This window comes from Daucus carota, chromosome 5 (genome assembly GCF_001625215.2).
Source record: "Daucus carota subsp. sativus chromosome 5, DH1 v3.0, whole genome shotgun sequence".
Taxonomy (NCBI): Eukaryota; Viridiplantae; Streptophyta; class Magnoliopsida; order Apiales; family Apiaceae; genus Daucus; species Daucus carota.
In genome coordinates, this window is record NC_030385.2 from 39,852,026 (window position 1) to 39,869,831 (window position 17,806).

At 34.7% G+C, this 17,806-nt stretch overlaps 3 protein-coding genes across 3 annotated transcripts; 2 read left to right on the plus strand and 1 right to left on the minus strand.

Moving 5' to 3' along the window:
- Positions 1 to 1,283: 1,283 nt before the first annotated feature.
- Positions 1,284 to 3,739, minus strand: LOC108219860 (ras-related protein Rab2BV). The gene is made up of 2 exons (XM_017393412.2): positions 3,444 to 3,739; positions 1,284 to 1,986 (listed from the first exon to the last, which is right to left on the minus strand). Exons 1-2 carry the CDS (start codon positions 3,609 to 3,611, stop codon positions 1,507 to 1,509), a joined length of 648 nt encoding a protein of 215 aa, XP_017248901.1. The 5' UTR covers positions 3,612 to 3,739; the 3' UTR covers positions 1,284 to 1,506.
- Positions 3,740 to 7,612: 3,873 nt separating this feature from the next.
- On the plus strand, positions 7,613 to 10,098 carry LOC108220492 (uncharacterized). The gene is made up of 3 exons (XM_017394276.2): positions 7,613 to 8,060; positions 8,636 to 8,882; positions 9,680 to 10,098. The coding sequence occupies exons 1-3, from the start codon at positions 7,833 to 7,835 to the stop codon at positions 9,850 to 9,852; spliced, it is 648 nt and encodes a 215-aa protein (XP_017249765.1). The 5' UTR covers positions 7,613 to 7,832; the 3' UTR covers positions 9,853 to 10,098.
- A 3,360-nt stretch (positions 10,099 to 13,458) lies between these two features.
- On the plus strand, positions 13,459 to 17,772 carry LOC108220783 (uncharacterized). Its single transcript, XM_017394644.2, has 5 exons — positions 13,459 to 14,079; positions 14,317 to 15,181; positions 15,788 to 15,879; positions 15,970 to 16,557; positions 16,829 to 17,772. The coding sequence occupies exons 1-5, from the start codon at positions 13,587 to 13,589 to the stop codon at positions 17,698 to 17,700; spliced, it is 2,910 nt and encodes a 969-aa protein (XP_017250133.2). The 5' UTR covers positions 13,459 to 13,586; the 3' UTR covers positions 17,701 to 17,772.
- The last annotated feature ends 34 nt before the right edge of the window (positions 17,773 to 17,806 follow it).

Here is a 17,806-nt window from a genome sequence, read left to right on the forward strand (position 1 = left end):
ATAATATTATATTATTGTGAAGAGTAGGACAATGTTAAATTACATGATAATAATCAAATTTTGATAGTTCGGTATTTGCATCTGATGTTCTTCCAAGAAAAATTTCGCATATTAATAAATAGTATATATATGGATAATATTGATTTGGCTATTAATATCAATATAAAACTTTATTTATTTGAATGCTGAAATATGATAGGAGTTTTACAGAGTTGTTTCATAGATTATATTATTTGAGTTCAAGAAAATTAAAATAAATAATTTTATTGGTTGTATTTGCATTACAAAATCTTAACAACGTTAGAAGTCTTTTTTTAATAGTATAACATTGAAGTCTTTAATTATAAAATCCTAACCAATATTAAAGTCTTTACTTATAAAATCATAATAAATATGAAAGTTTTTTCATAATAATATAATAAAATTATAAAATTCTGACCAATACGACATTTTTTTCATAATAGTTTAATGATTATCATTATTAAGTAAAAAGTTTATATTGATTATAAAATCTTAATAACTATAGAAGTCGTCTTTAATTATAATATCTTAATATATTATAAATTTTCTGACCAATATAAGTCTCATAATAATAATATAGTACTTATAATAATAATAATAATAATAATAATAATAATAATAATAATAATAATAATTAAATATGATATAAGATGACCAAATTTTGGTACTTTTGGTACCGATGTTCCATTGAAAGGAGGTTTCGCTTATTAATAAGAGGTATTGATTGTTTTGCTGTTGTTTCATTTTGTCTGCTGTTTTTCGTTCTTCAAACCATTATTCAATGTACTTCATTATTATTTTGAGCTAAAAATAAAGTAAAGCCCAGCAACAAAAATTATCTTCTCTTTTTTTTCTTTTTAAAGAGAGAATACATGTATTATGTCATTTTTGTGTAAAATTCACCAGAATATTATAATGGATGAATTGCCCTCTTTAGCTGGAACATAGAATATTAATCAGATCTTTTTTGTTAAATAAATACAATCATGAAATACCCCCGAACTATAAACCAAGACCCGTTGTTTAGTATTTGTTGTATTCATCGGAGCATCTCATGTGCAGCCTGCGGCAGGCCAGTGAGTCAAATTACCAACCTTTCATTACCTAATTAGCGAAAGGGAGAGATGGACATTAATCCTAGCCAATGAGCTAACAGCCTCGCAAACTCGATATCCTGTTAAAAGACAGGAGTATCAATTTTAGCCTCTACCTCTAAGCATCCTGTAAAAGCTACCAAGTACTCTTGAGCAGGAACAAAACACTTGCAATTAACTCCATTGCAGAGTTACTGATATTTCAAATTAGCTGCCAGTTTAAGGCAATAATCATCCGAGCAAATATTTAGTCTACAGTTCATATAAGAATTTTCCTTTTAGGTAACTGAATCAATCAACGGAAGAAAAAAATCCAATTTGTAATGGAGGGAATAATGAAAACATGTATATGCTCCTAATGATTCTCTACATTTCTGGCTGTATTCCTATCTTAAGTAGAACAACAACCCTTCTTCATGTTCCCAGATGCATCATTAATATTAATGGTAGTCCCTTGACCAGGAAGTGTAGCTGCTGCTTCTTCAGCTGCCAGTGCTTTCTTGTTCATGATATGATATATCTCAGTTAAAACAGTCTGAAAAGCCCTTTCAATATTTGATGCTTCTAGCGCAGATGTCTCCAGAAATGAGAGCCCTTCTTTCTCTGCCAAAGCTTGACCATCTTGCTCTGCTACGGCTCTGAGATGGTTTAGGTCAGACTTGTTCCCAGCCATCATGAGAACAATATTTGAGTCAGCGTGATCTCTCAACTCACGGAGCCATCTCTGAACATTGTCAAATGTTTGCCTCTTGGTTATGTCGTACACAATAAAGGCACCGACGGCTCCTCTGTAGTAAGCACTTGTTATAGCACGGTACCTCTCTTGTCCTGCAGTGTCCCATATTTGGGCCTTGACCGTCTTTCCATCTATCTGTATTTTAAAGTGGAACAAAGTAGCGAACCATGAGTACTAAGACATAATTCACTAGTACTTATCTAACTGCTTACCCACACAAACATTACAAAAAAAGATTAAAAACATTCTAAACCAACTATAGAGATCATTAATTATATAACACAAAACACAACTCCAAGTAAATTACCCATTTGACAAAAATTGTGTGCATATATTATATACTTTGTTTTGTAGGGAAATGACTTGATTTAGAAATTAAAAGTATTAAAAGTATATGTCAACCTTCTGTTGCTGGGCCATTATCACATAAAGTATAAATTCCCTCTCACTTCATCCTCTTTCTCATACAAATCTTAATAATCAAGCTTCAATAAAGGAGCATCAAATAACCACTTCTATAGTTCTATGTATAAATTAGAACCCAGAAATCAACTTCCTAATCTCATTACCCAATATACTAAAACTCAAATCCCGAATCCTTTACTCTTGTTCCAGTTATCTCGCATCAAATAACCACTTCTATAGTTCTATGTATAAATTAGAACCCAGAAATCAACTTCCTAATCTCATTACCCAATATACTAAAACTCAAATCCCGAATCCTTTACTCTTGTTCCAGTTATCTCTCTCCCTCTCCTCCATCCTAAAGACACCCTGTCGATTCATGGAATCCACTTCACAGGCAAATTGTTAAACAAAAGATGGAGCCACTTTTCTGTTATGTGTGTTGTTTGGAGTAATGATTGGCTGCTTAAGGGTACAATTGGTAAGTTTGTGAGGTTCAGAGCAACACAAATTTTCTTTCCCTAAAATCATACAGAAACATTTTTCAACGGATTTTCCTCCTTCGAAATATATTCATTAATACTTAACCAATCAAACACCAAAATAATGGTTAAAATGTTTTCAACGAAACAAACAAAGCCACCAAACATTACTATACAAGTGACTACAATTTGCAACCAATCACATGAGATCATGAAAACCAGCATTTAGTAGCAATAACGAATTCTTGAAAAATGACAAAAAAAATTACCAATTGGCAACCCCAAAATCCGAATCGAACCAAACATGATTTCTCACATTACAACCAATCATATGAGATCATGAAAACCAGCATTTAGTAGCAATAACGAATTCTTGAAAAATGACAGAGAAAATTACCACTTGGCAACCCCAAATATCCGAATCGAACCAAACATACATGATTTACTCACTAGTAAAAACCCCAAATACCCGATCAAAGCACAAGTCAAAGATAGTAAAGCATTTCAACGACATTTCAAAAACCCACGAAACAAAAACCCCTCCTCCCTCACAAGAATTTAATCAAACCCCAAATCAAACAAAATAGTTCTGAGAGACAAAAACACAAACAGGTGAGCAGCAATCAAGAAAAGACAAGTGCATTCACAGCCAACCAATAAAACCAAGTTCATGTATGTCTATGTGAGTTATGAAAAGGAGAAGACCTGAAGAGTTCGAGTTGCAAACTCAACGCCAATGGTGGACTTAGATTCAAGACAGAACTCGTTTCTTGTAAAGCGAGACAAGATGTTGGATTTGCCCACACCTGAATCACCGATCAACACTATCTTGAACAGGTAATCGTACTCGTGATGATCCACTCTGCTCGCCATCTCTCTCCCAAGCTGTTGTGTTTTGTTTTGTTTCTCTCTCGCAAAGGGGAGAAATGTGAATGAGCGAGAGAGGGAGAGAGTATTGTTGCTATCAGGTTTTTGATCCCTTTATGACTCTTCAATTATCCCCTCTCTCCCTTTTTAAAATCACTTTCAGTTTAAAACAAAATCAGTTATTACTGGCCAATAGTTTAAATTCATTCGAAGTTAAAATCGGAAATATGACCTCAAAATTTAAATAAAATTTTCTCCAATTTTTTTCTGGCTAAACTTAAATATATTATGCCCTTGAGTTCCGGTAATCTTGAACTCAACCTTCTTTGAGCTCAACTAAATAAATTTTTTTTACAAACAAATAATTTTATTAACGAAATCACTCATTAGAACTCAGCCTTAACAAATCCTCGAACTGTCAACTGATTGTGAAACAAATAACGAGTTAAACAAATAATCGTTTTGTTTTCAGATCGCTTAACACATAGAATATTCAAGTTCTTTTATCTAAAAAGTAATACAATGACAAATCGAGCAATCCAACCTATAACAGCCATAAAACTGATAGCATGATAATTGACCTTCACATAAGCATCATTTATAGAACAATATTTAGAACTATCAGTTATATGAACTGATATCGGAGCAACAGGTTCTCTTAAAATATGAACAAATTTTTATTCTAAAACAAAATTGAGTATAGTAAAAAATAAAGAAACACAACTGAAACGAAGACTTTTTTATATAGGTTGGACCGGGTCCAGAGAATCAAAAATGAATGCAGATTCTTGTTGTAGGTTTATATTCTTTTTGTATATCTATATTTGTTGTAGTGCAGGAACAATTAATTAATTAGTATGAATAACAATAAAAAACCAAGTTGAGTTGGGTTGGCCCTTAGTGCAGGCAGGCAGACACAGACTGGCAAAGACGGTGACGCCACTTTCCATGCATATTAGTATTTAACTCCGATTTGTAAATTTATACAGAACATGGGTCGTGGGTCGTGGCCTGCATTTGTTTTCGGGAGCGAATTTATTGTATGTGTTATATCGGTGTGAAGAGAAATGTTTGGCGGCGGATAGGTAGCCACCAACTTTCAACTATTAAAACAGGTTTACATTTTGGTGCTGTAAATTGAAGTCAAAATTAAGTCGGTTTGACCGGAAAAAGACCAGTAATTTGAAAGGGATGCAGTATTTGTGTCAAGTACTTTGTATGGTGGGTTGATTAAATTTCGTGTTTTACTGCATTTTTAGTTGATAGCAGTCATAGAACAGAGTACAGAGTGATTTATGGACATATGGCATTATTTATTTCAGTTATAGTGTGAATTTTGTTCTGTTTGATCATGATAAATGTTTTTTTATTTGAACGGCATGCAACCTGCAAGTTTTCTAACATTAACTTTGCTTATGTGATGTTAGGTTTGTATCTGACCACTTGGTAACTAGACTTTCAAGCGATTTAGTCAAAAAAAAGACTTTCAAGCGATGAAGTAAAAGAGCTTTCTGGTTTTAAGATTTTTGGTTCGTGTTTGATTTGAGTCATGCATATATACAAGTGTTGGTTCATATACAACTTAATTTAGCCTATTGATTACAAAATGGTGATTTGTATTACTGTGATTAGTTTGACAATGTGATTTGTACCGCGACTAGCCGACTGCTATGGACTTTTTGCTGGTTTGTGAGTTTGTAGGCTGATTAACGAGTAGTTTATAGTGTAACATGACCCTAGACACATACGGAAGTAATATTATCTTGAATTTGAAGGAGCCTGATATTACACAAGTCGCGCAAAGATTACTTTTTCAAGACAGAACCAATATTATCTGGAGTAGCTAGTTTAGCTACTTATTCATCTGCTATATTAACTACAGGACCAATGTCATGTATGACCATGAGGCTCGTAATATTACTCCTATGAACGACTTTTTGTACTAATAGTATAATTAGAAGCTCCATGGCCTCTGGCCTCCGGACCATAAAGGTCTAAGACTCTACATATTGAAACAGAAACAAACTTTTAATCTCTTGTTTCCGTTTTCGTGTCTTTATCCTTCCTGTCACAGCTTGGCGTATGAATGCAATGAAGCACCTGGATACAGAATTGGAGCAGGTCTCATCAATTCTGTACGAGCCTCGGATTCTGGTTTAGTGTATCAAGTTTTTGAAGCACTTCTTTTAGGTAATGCCAAACTATCATATTGCTGGTAAAGGATTACCAGAGAATTACACAGAATGGGGTTTATTGGACTGGTCTGATGGCATTCCCAGAGTGCAAGGTTTGTCGTTTATTTTCCTCTTCATTACCTTTCCTCTCTATTTAAAACTCGAGAACAGGGTGTAAGAGTAATTAAAAAGAAAGATATTTGAATGAAGCAATAAAATTTTCGGATAACCTCGATAAATGATTAAAAAAAAAATTGGATTCTGGGGTATTTTATCTATCGAATGTGTTTAACTTCCTAGATGAGAAAATTTTTAAGCTAATAAAATTGATCTTTGGAAGCAAGCATAAAAAACAAATGGAAATTTGAAGACAAAGTTAAGGCATATATGAACTTGTTCCCATAGATATAGATGTAATGTGTATTAGGTGTTTATTCAGTGACCCAACAACCACTTCCTACTTGGATAGATAGATAACGAAGTCACAAGTAGGTTTATTTATTTATGATCAAGTCAATACATAATACTCCCTCCGTTTCAAAATACATGTCCACTTTAGCAAAAAAAGTTTGTTTCAAAATACTTGTCCACTTCAACTTTCAATGTCAATTTATATTTCCAAAATCAACTCTCCTTCACATATTAAAAACTTATATTTCCAAAATCAACCATACACCACACATTATGTTCAATTAATGACTTAATACACCTCTTTCTTCTCACAATCCACTTTTCTTAAACTATGTGATTTTTTTTAAGTGGACATGTAATTTGAAACGGAGGGAGTATACAAAAACAGCTCATAATTCCATCTCTAAAATCAGGTGCAGCCGAATTTTAACTGCCTCAAGCCAAAAGGATAATTTCACCTCTTAAAGTAGCCCTTTTGTCAAATAATCTAGGTGATGCTTATTGAACAACCCTAACCATCACTACGTCTCTTTTAATCATCACGGTTTCTTAAAAATTCGATTAATTCTTAAAATATATTTTATCATATCGATTATATACGATGACCAAAAATTCTTGATTTATCAAATATATGTGTAATAAATCCTAAAGCGGTAAGTTAATCAATTAATTCTGATTCTCGATTTTTACAATTATGATCACAGTTCAATGTGATAATGATATATATACTCGTCGTCAACTTAATTTTCACATAAGTTGAGTTTATTAACCGATGATTTTAATAGATTTTTTAATTCAGAGGGATGTATTCGATTGTGATTTTAATGGATTGTTCTTAGTCTATAGATTTTAATGGATTGTATGTGATTTTGATTTTATACGGATTCTTGATAAAATATCGCAGAGTTAGATAGGATTTAAGCACAATGTTTCAAAGTCCTATTGATTTTGGTGGGATTTTTTTTTTTTTTTTTTTTTGCCACATTGGTGGGATTTCAAAAAACTTAAAATACACCGAAGAATGCCAAAAAATCCATCTTTTAATTAAATCCAAAAAATTCATCAGCATTTGAATATGATCAGATTTTAATGGATTTTAAACATCCGAATTGAATACCATCGGATTTTAAAGCATAATTTAAAATCCCAATTGAATACCAACAGATTTTGTAGCGTAATTTAAAATCTCAATTGAATATCTCAAGATTTTAATGGATATCACACAATCTCAATCAAATACCCTCGGATTTCATGAATGCAAAAAAAAGTTTTAAAATCTCAATATAATACCCCCCTTTTATTTTAACGTGTGTATCTGGATATGGAAATTTTACTATATATTTATTTTGAATAATATAAGGATTATAAAAAAAGACAAGTGAAGGTTATAAAATGGAAACAAATGTCAGGATAGTTGTGTAGCTGAACAAATACACTGTCCAACTAACAAAACCCCAACAGCTGAAACCCAATCTCATCAACTGATTAACTAAATATCTGACCCACCCCAGCTAAGAGATATGTACTTACATTCACTTGTATTTATCCATCACCAACTTATTATCTTTGCCTCTTCTTATGTTTCTTCTCTCTAGATTTTCTCTCATCAACTTAACGACTACTGAAAGTTTCGAGATTTATTATGGAGGAGAAGATGAATTATGAGCATGGTTCTAGCGCTGAATCTGTTTTCAGTGGCTTTGGATCTTCTTCGGGTCTGAATACTCCTGCTGGGTCGGACCTGGATTCTCTGGAGAGCGAGGAGGATGATTTTATGGCGGAGTTGACTCGAAAAATGGCGGAAAACATGCTTCTTGAAGATGATAATAAAACTACCCCTGTTTCCCCTGTTTCGGACAACACTGCTCAGGTATGTACACAGCCCCTGCTTGTCGTATGTCTTATCTCGTCCGTATTGAATTATGATATCATGTTAAGTGACTAGTGAAATCGAGATTTTTTTTAGAATGATCGTTATATTTGTAACGGTTTATGTACCGTCGGTTTTCGATAAATATCCGTTTTAGCCCACAAACGTTATAAATCCCATCGCTCTAAGCATGTAATCTGTATGCGAGTTGGTAAACATTTAAATGGAATATCTGTATGTTATACGAAGCTAAAATTGTTTTTAGTTACTTTTACTCAAAAAAAAGTTACTTGTATTTAAAATTTTTGGAATGTTTAGTGTTTTCTATTAAAAAAAGATAATGGTACACCACAATCAATTATATTCGGCATATGTTGAGGAAAAATTTTATGAAGGTAAAGTCTGTAGAATGAGCACTTTTCGCAGAAAAATACACTAGTTTTTTTTCAATATTTTCATAAAAAATCTAGAATTAATATCATTCCAAAAAAAAAACCACTAATATAGTATCCGGACCCATAAAAAAATACCAGTACCGTAATTAATATCTGATTTTTTATTTTATTTTTTTAAAGTGCGGACAATATGAACACCAAAAGAAGGCTCATTTTCAACACCAACCAAGAAACAGAGAATATGGGTATGCGCATGCAAGGAGACCGGGTGTTCTGAGTGCAGCACAGGCCGGGTCGGGTATGAGAGTGGTGTTTCTCGGGTCAAAAAACGGGTCATCCGGAACTGGGGTTTTCTTGCCATCACAGGCTACCAATAATAATAATATTGTTAATCCAGCCTATGATCATCAGTACCGTAAGAAACCAGGTACGTTTTGAAATCTAATGTACTCCACCTATTTTTTTTGAAATTTCTGAACTCTAAAATGACGTATTGTACTTTGTTTTGTTGTGTGCAATAGATTCCAATTAAGATTCTTTGACTTTAGAATCTTGCTTTTTGAAAATTACTTGTTGGGTACTGAATTATTTGGAGCTTGAGATTGTGACTTGTGTGGCCCATCTTGCTCTGTATAATTGCATCTTCATTTTGCATCATACATTACATTATGCAATTTCATTTACATTTGAGTGTAATCTGGGATGAATTGTTAACCCGCGGAATCAGATCGGGACTGACCTTTTGAGCATGTTAAAATTTTGATCATGCTCGTCATTTGGAATCTGTTTTAGCGGACCAGCAAGTGGCCTGACAAAGCCTATTAACTTATGCAACCAATTATTGGTTTCCATAATGCCCTGTGCTGGAATAACTTAATTTGGTTTTGTTTATCATTATTGACTAGTTGCATGATTACACCACTACATAATTACTTCACATTTCAAGACTCTGTACCTAATCATCTGATTAACGTGCACAGTAGTAATTACTGAAGTGTGCATGCATCTGCAATTATCAAAAAGAATTAAGGTCTCCTTATGAAAGGACTGTTTTACCTTAAACAATTTTCATTACCTTATTGCTTATTGTTAGTATTACAGTCCGGTGAGATTGAGTTCTCGTACCATGTTATGTGACCAATTCTCCCAAAATTTCAAAATGCTGGGAGGAAGACTTGTCAGAATCATATTATATTCTAATAATTTTACTTGTTTTTTCATCAGTATGCTCCACGGTTCTGGTACCAGAAAGAGTGCTGCAGACTCTGAAGCAGCATTTCGAGAAGAGATCAAATGCTCACGGAGGGCTGCAATCGCATACGCAACAGAATCAACGGTTGCAGTCGCAGGAGAATCACAACCAGGAGCTGCAACTTCCGCAAGAATGGACTTACTGATGATCGAAGCATTAGTAATGGCTGTCTTTGTCAGATGGAACTAGTTAAGAATAATCAACACACAAGAAGAAAATATTCTTTGTCAAATAAGAAATCTTGTCATAGATTCAGGTTAAGTAATCACCATACGTATGAATATGGTGCTGATGATTAAGATGTGTCTAGTTAAATTATTGGAATTCCGCTTTGTAAATAAATATTTGATTATTTATAAAAATTAATAATGATTGTATCCTGCTTAGGCTATATGCTCTTATCTTTTCTTTTGAAATTAGTGCAAGACAGATCTGGAATTTTTTATTTCGGGGGAATTAAGTAAAGTTTTGGAAATCACCCTCATATATAAAAGTACTTCTATTTTTTGTCCTGTGCGCTTAGACTCCATGATCTTAGATCCGCCGAGAGAGAGGATATGATGCTAGATGCTTTGGTAGTTTGGGGGTGATATACTGACATGTGAACACACACAAATGGTCGTGATTCGATATGAATCATTTTAATAGTTCAAAATGCAGGCCATCCTCATCTCAGCGGTACAAAATACTGGTCAAAATGATTGTAATCGTTTTAACTTCTACTTCCAGGTTACTTCATGGTGACACTGAGGCGTAATCTTCTGTTTCTCTCAATTATTTACATTATTTTTTTACACATTTTTCAACATTCATTTAAAATATAGTTTCATTATATATTTTTTAAAAAAAATTACATTTTATTAGTGAAATGGGTTGGATAAAAATTATTCACGGGAAGATAAAAAGATTAAAAATCTGACATTCTGACTCATAGAATAAGCATGATAAGAACGAAAACATAGGGTCTTATGAAAGAAAAAAACAGTAACGCCAAGAATCTTTGATGAAAGCTTGATGTTTAACTTTTATTCAAAAAAAAATAAAAAAAAATTATGAAATTATACTTTACAGGAGCATTAAAATACATGCAAACAATGAACGTAAACAACCAGAAAGAGAGAAAACAGTGAACGTAAACAACCAGAAAGAGAGAGTATATATTTAAGATTTTGTACTTTTTCAGCACAGGAAGTTATACAATATAATTTTAAAAATTATGTTATTTCAATTTTTTGAAATAAAAATAAAATATTTATTCGGAAATAATAATTTTAGAAAAATTGTAAGTTACATTTTATATAAGTCTCAAATTACGTCTTAAATAATATAAAAATACTGTATGGAAATGAGACGAACCATTCTTTGCTAACCATAGTTTACATTTGTTTCACACAAAAAAACATAAATATAAGAATTTATGCGTATCAATAAGAATTTAGAAAAGTCTGTTGATCAGGACCGGTTGAAGAACTAGTCGTCTGAGAGCTGGTTCCTGACCAGTCGGCCCTTGTTCATCAGTGCTTTGGCCGGACTACAAAAATAAAAAAATTCAGGCATAGGTACCGAAATTATTTTTTCCTTTACCTTTATGTTACTCTTTTGATCGCAACTATTTGTTTAGACTTTTCTTTTCATGTATCATTCAATTTTTTATATTTCAAAATTTATAATAATATTTTATAATATAAAAATCAACTACTTTTAATTTATTATACCCATTTATCATATTTAATATCAATCGATTCCACCATTATTCTCATTTTTATGCTTTTTTATCTTATTTTACTATAATTTTAACTTCGTGTCTAACCCAAGTATTTAAGAGATGTAGATAGAACAAATCTAGAATTCAAATTTTTTGGACCCAGGCACACGTAAGTTCTTAGCCATGTGAGTGGACCTGTGGCAACAAAAGAACTCCAGTGGAATGAGCACTCATAGTGCTTTGCTGGAGCATAATCTTTATTCGGTTTTTTAGTGTGCACACTAATAAAATATACTCTTATTTTATTAATAATTATGATCCCTTTGCATGTATTTCTGTTAATCAAAATTTTTTATTTAAATAAAAAATACTTCCTCCGTCCATCCAATTCTTTACGTTGGATTTGTGCACGGAGGTTATGAAATACGTATAAAGTAGTGGAAAAAAGAAAGAAAAGTGGGTGAAGTGGCGGGATTTTTAATATATAAAACAGAGATAGTGAAGTAAAAGTAGTGTTAAAAGTGAGAAAGTGGTGGGACCCATTTACATTTTAGGAAAGTTTTGTAGTGTAAAGAGATGGGTGGGATAACCAAAAAGAGAAACCGTAAAGAATTTGTGAGACATGGGGAGTAGTTATCACGTGCCTGAAAGATCTATAATTATTCTTATGAGTAAAGTGCATTATGTGTACCTGCACTTTGGGCGAGACACCACTTTTAATACTGTATTTTTGAAAGCTCCACTTGAGATATTGATGTTCATAACCCGCAGCATTCTGTGTGTTGCCGTCTGTGTAGCAATGACACCGTTAGGAAAGGTGAGGGTATTTCCTTACTTTCACAACTACAACGGCTCTTTTCTTTCTTTTCCAGCTATTAGAACAGGATGCAGCCCCCAAATCAGTGTATAACCCTAATTTTACTTACAGGTATAAGTAGGGCACTCATTTGGTGTGTAGATATCGCGATCTGCCCGTGACCAACGAACCCAGTTCATCTCCCCTTGCTATTGAAATCAAGAATCGCCGTGTGGATGCTTCAGAAATGGTGCTCGATGTAAAAGAAAGTTAGACTCGATCGGCAGTTACCCAAAAGCCCGCCAATAGATAGTACTTCTAAAAGGGTCATGGAATATGTAACGGCGTTAGCTCAAATAGACGGAAGGCAACAATGTTTAACAAAAAAGTAAATACAGTATCTCAAGTGGAGCTTTCAGAAATACAGTATTAAAAGTGGTGTCTCGCCCAAAGTACAGGTACACATAATGCACTTTACTCTATTCTTATTCATCAATTTTGTTTAGTACTCCCTCTCGTCTTATAAGGCACCAAGACTTTTAGCACACAATTCTAGGTGCTTTGACCACCTATTTAAAATTATTTTTTCTAATTTTTTTTTTCTGAATTAAAGTATGTGATATATATTTTAATGAATTAAAATATGTAATATATATTTTAATTCAGAGAAAGAAAATTTTATAAAAATAATTTTAAGTGTGTGGTCAAAGCACCTAGAATTATGTGGAAAAAATCTTGATGACTTGGGGCCGTTTGGGTGAGCTTAAAATAAGTGCTTCTTGATTAAAGTAAAAAAGTGAAGTAGAAGTTAGAAGTTTATAAGTGATCAAAGTGTTTTGAAAAAAACCAGAAGATGTGAGTGAAAAACTAGCATTTGTAACTTCTAAAAAATGCTTCTACATTTTTATACAAACGGATGAAAAAAAAGTAGAAGCCGACTTCTTTGGAAAAGAAATACTTCTCGTGAATGGCCGAACAGGCCCATAATAAGGACATGAGGGAGTATGACTTTCCTATTATCTCGTCCATGGTGATCAATTCCCATGCCCAAGTCTAGTAACCAATCTGCGTAAACTTTAAATTTAGCGACGACTTACGACAAAATAAGGTGCCGGAATCAAAATTTTGGAAGTAATCAGAAAAATTATTTAATATTAAGCAGGGCCCATTGTTTCTTTCTTTAAAAGGCACAATTGTATATTAACAATACTGCTATATAAAAAGATCTGCATTCTTTCAAAAAAAATCTGCATCAATAGATGCCGTTATGTCTCTAAACAATTACTATTACATTCATTGTCCACTTGTTTCAACAATTTAAGAGAAGGATCTCAATACTCCATATTTGTAAACACAAGAACCAGAAGAGAATTCAGACATGGAAACACAAGGCAAGAAGGTTCAGAAAAGACTAGTGCTAGTACCATTTCCATTCCAGGGTCACATGACTCCAATGTTACAGCTAGGAGCAGCCCTGGAGCAGAAAGGCCTGTCTGTGACAATTGCTCACACCTGTCACAATGCTCCTGATCCTTCTCAGTATCCTCGGTTCGAGTTTCGTCCCCTCGCGGATAATTTAACCAGCCTTGATACACCGAAAAATATTGGAGTTCTTAATTTTATAAAGAAAATTAATACGAATTGTGAGGCACAGTTGCAGGAGTTTTTGGTTCAGAAGATTGAACAAGAACAGGAGGGGGCTTATGGTCAGGTTGTGGGGATCATTTACGATACGCTCATGTTTTGTGCTGAGGCTGTGGCTGATAAGCTCAAGATTCCTAGTATGGTGATTCGGACAAGCTTTTCTACGTATGTTCTTGCTACAATTGCCATGCCGCGCCTCCAGGCAGAAGGCTACTTCCCTTTGCAAGGTAAAACAAATTGTAAATTTTCGATTTCAAGATGCGCTGCTGTCTAAACATAAGCTTATTGGTTATTCTTGATTCTGTAGTGCTAGAACAAATTAAACATAAGATAACCTTGTTTGCACATTTTTGTATTGAAATTCGTCGTTTTTCTAGGAAAAAAAAACCAAAAATGGAGATGTTTTCTTCTATGAACATTCATATACAGTGTAGCTTAATTAGTGTTGATCATTTTGATCATAGATTCAATGTTGGAGGAGCTAGTGCCAGAGCTTTACCCTCTGCGATTCAAAGATCTACCATTTTCCGGAGGAAATATAGAGGAAACATTAGCACTATATGCAATCACATCTAACTTGAGAAGTTCTTCAGCCATCATTTGGAATACTGTTGATTTTCTTGAGCATTTGTCACTCCCCAGGCTTCAACAGCATTACAAAGTTCCATTTTTCACAGTAGGCCCTTTGCACAAAACATCGTCGATGTCCTCATCGACTAGCTTACTAGAAGAAGATAAAACCTGCATGGAATGGCTAGACAAACAGGCTACAAACTCTGTGATTTATGTAAGTTTAGGAAGTCTAGTTTTAATTGACGCGGAAGAGCTGACAGAAACAGCCTGGGGATTAGCCAACAGTGGTCACCCCTTCTTATGGGTGATTCGGCCAGGCTCAGTCATTGGTTCAGAATGGCTTGAGCTATTACCAGAAGGGTTCATAGAAAATGTTGGAGAAAGATGTCATATAGTGAAATGGGCACCTCAGAAGCTCGTGTTGGCGCATAAGGCAGTGGGAGGATTTTGGAGTCATTGTGGTTGGAATTCGACATTGGAGAGTCTATGTGAAGGGAAACCAATGATGTGCAGACCCTTTTATGTAGACCAACCGGTTGTTTCAAGGTTTATCAGTTATGTTTGGAAGATAGGCTTGGAATTGGAGACGAAATTCGATAGAAGGAACGTGGAAAGTACGATAAGAAGACTATTTGGAGGAAAAGAAGGTGAAGAAATGAGGGAAAGAGCCATTGAAATCAAGGAAAAGATAGAGAGTTGTATGTCTGCAGGTGGTTCTTCATTCAATTCCCTCAACAATTTGGTAGACTTCTTTCTGTAACTGAAGTGATTTTATTATGCTGGTGTATGAAGCTAAATCATAGTTCTTTAACATATCATTCCCCTCAGAATTTTTTTACATATAAGGATCTAGTGTCGTATCATTATTAGTAATTTTTTTGAAATTTTATCAGAATCAGAGTGAGGGTCAGGCTGTCAGGGCAGGTCGGAATGTTAAGTTATCAGTTCTCGTAAAGAGTTAAAACTTAAATTTCATACATCTATCCAAACAGCAGAGCTAGTCGAGAGCAAGTGATTGAACAGTGACAAACAATCAAACATATCATACTTGACCCACTCTCTAGTGTCTGCGGATAACGATAAATAATTCTGCAGCCTTAAATTATTGGTTAATAAAATATCCTATAAGTTCCTTTCCAAGTATTCTGTACTTATGACAAAAAAAAAATTATTGTGTACTTATAGATGGGAGATAATAATTCGACCAACAAGCCGTGACATATACTATACTAAACCCACAATACATAAAAAAATGCTAGATCATTGACAACAAGCATGTCATATAAGACCGGATGCTAAACAGGTCACGCTGATGGCCTCACGATCAAATCATGTCATTTGAAATCTTGTGACGGGTCTCAGATGTGAACCAACTGATCGTTTTTGGATTTTGAAAATCTTTTCTGGAGGTCCTGAGGACACTCACTCTGAGCATAGTGCTGTCAGCCCACGAGGTCAAACATTGCTGCTAAGCAAGTCAAAACAAGACCATCTCTTGCTCTGCAAGTTCTGATCACTAGTCGCCATATTCTATTACTAAAAAGTCTTATCTTCTTGCACGGCAAGTATCTACACATGCGAGAGCCTCTATATAAACATCACAAGCACAGCTCAGTCAAAAACACAAACACAAACACAATCACAAATGGAGAATCAAATCCTACCAAAACGCCCTTATGTAGTAATCGCCCCATTCCCATTCCAAGGCCATATAAGTCCAATGCTCCAGCTAGCCACTGCTCTGCATTCCAGAGGCTTTTCGATCATTATAGCACACACCATCTTCAATTCTCCCACCCCTTCTAATCACCCTGACTTTACCTTCTTACCTATACCTGATAACCTTCCTGATCATCCCGATACCTCCATCGAAAAGCGGTTGGATCTTGTAAAGACTATTAATACCAACTGTCAAGAGCCGCTTCGCGAAAGCCTGGCTCAGTTCATCACACAAGGGGATGGTAATGATCGAGTTGCATGCATCATCTATGACACAATCATGTACTGTTCTGAAGCTGTGGCTCATCATTTCAAGATTCCGTGTATCAACTTTCGTACTGTTCCGGCTTCTGTTGCTTTACTATATGATTCCCTACCGATGCTTGCAGCACAAGGGCACATTCCTTATCCAAGTATGTATTCCAACTTTTTAGCGATATTAAAATTTTCACCACCCTGAGGCATATTACCCCGTTTGGAAACCTGGATTTCATTTGAAATTCTGAAATTGAACAAATAACCTGTATGTGAATATGGATTTAGATTTCATTTCAAATCCTGGACATTCAAATATTAGTATAAACATGAGAATTTGAAATGACAACTCTAATCCTGTCATTTGAAATGAAATATTTGGTAAATATTTAAAATCGAAATTTATCATGAACTATTAATGTATCGCAGATTCCAAGTTGGAGGACCTGGTGCCCGGATTTCCTGCTCTCAGGTTCAAGGATATATCAACATCTGATTTGGGTAGTTTCAAAGATGTACTAGAGGACAGAATTTTCACAAATGCATCGAGCAAATATTCGGCCAATATCTGGAACACTGTCGACCATCTTGAGCAAACAGAACTGACTCTGTTCCAGAAGAGATATCCGCTTCCATTTTTCTCAGTAGGCCCTTTGCATATGATTGCCCCGAGTTCATCGACTAGCTTACGGGAGGCAGACTCCACTTGCATCTCATGGCTTGATAAGCAAGCCCCTCATTCAGTTATCTATGTAAGTGTAGGGAGTCTAGCAGTATTGGAAAAGAAAGTGATCCATGAGATGGCCTGGGGTCTGGCAAACAGTAAGCAGCCGTTCTTGTGGGTGATCAGAACAGACTTGGCTAGTGAATCAGAATGCAATCTGTTGCCTGATGAATTTATCCAGTCAGTTGGAGAAAGAGGGTGCATTGTTAAATGGGCACCCCAAAGCGAGGTGCTGGCACATAGCGCGGTGGGAGGCTTTTGGAGTCACTGTGGTTGGAATTCGACCTTAGAAAGTTTGAGCCAGGGAGTCCCCATGATTTGCCAGCCTTGTAACGGAGATCAATACATAAATGCTAGGTACTTGAGTCATGTGTGGAAGCTTGGACTGCATTTTGAGAATGCATTAGAGAAAGAGCCTATCAAGCAAGCTATATTAAGACTTATGGTCGACCAAGAGGGAAAAGAATTAAGGCAGAACGCAATTAGGATGAAGGAAAATATTAGGGTCAGTGTGAGTAAGGGAGGTTCTTCATACGAGTCGATGAATGCTTTAGCAGAGCTTATCCTGTCATATTGATTGACAAATTAGCAGCAGGACCAGGTTCAGCAACTCAAGTTTCAATATCCTAATTAAATTTTTAAAGAGTCATTTTATTTTAAACGACGTTGAATCATAACGTGCA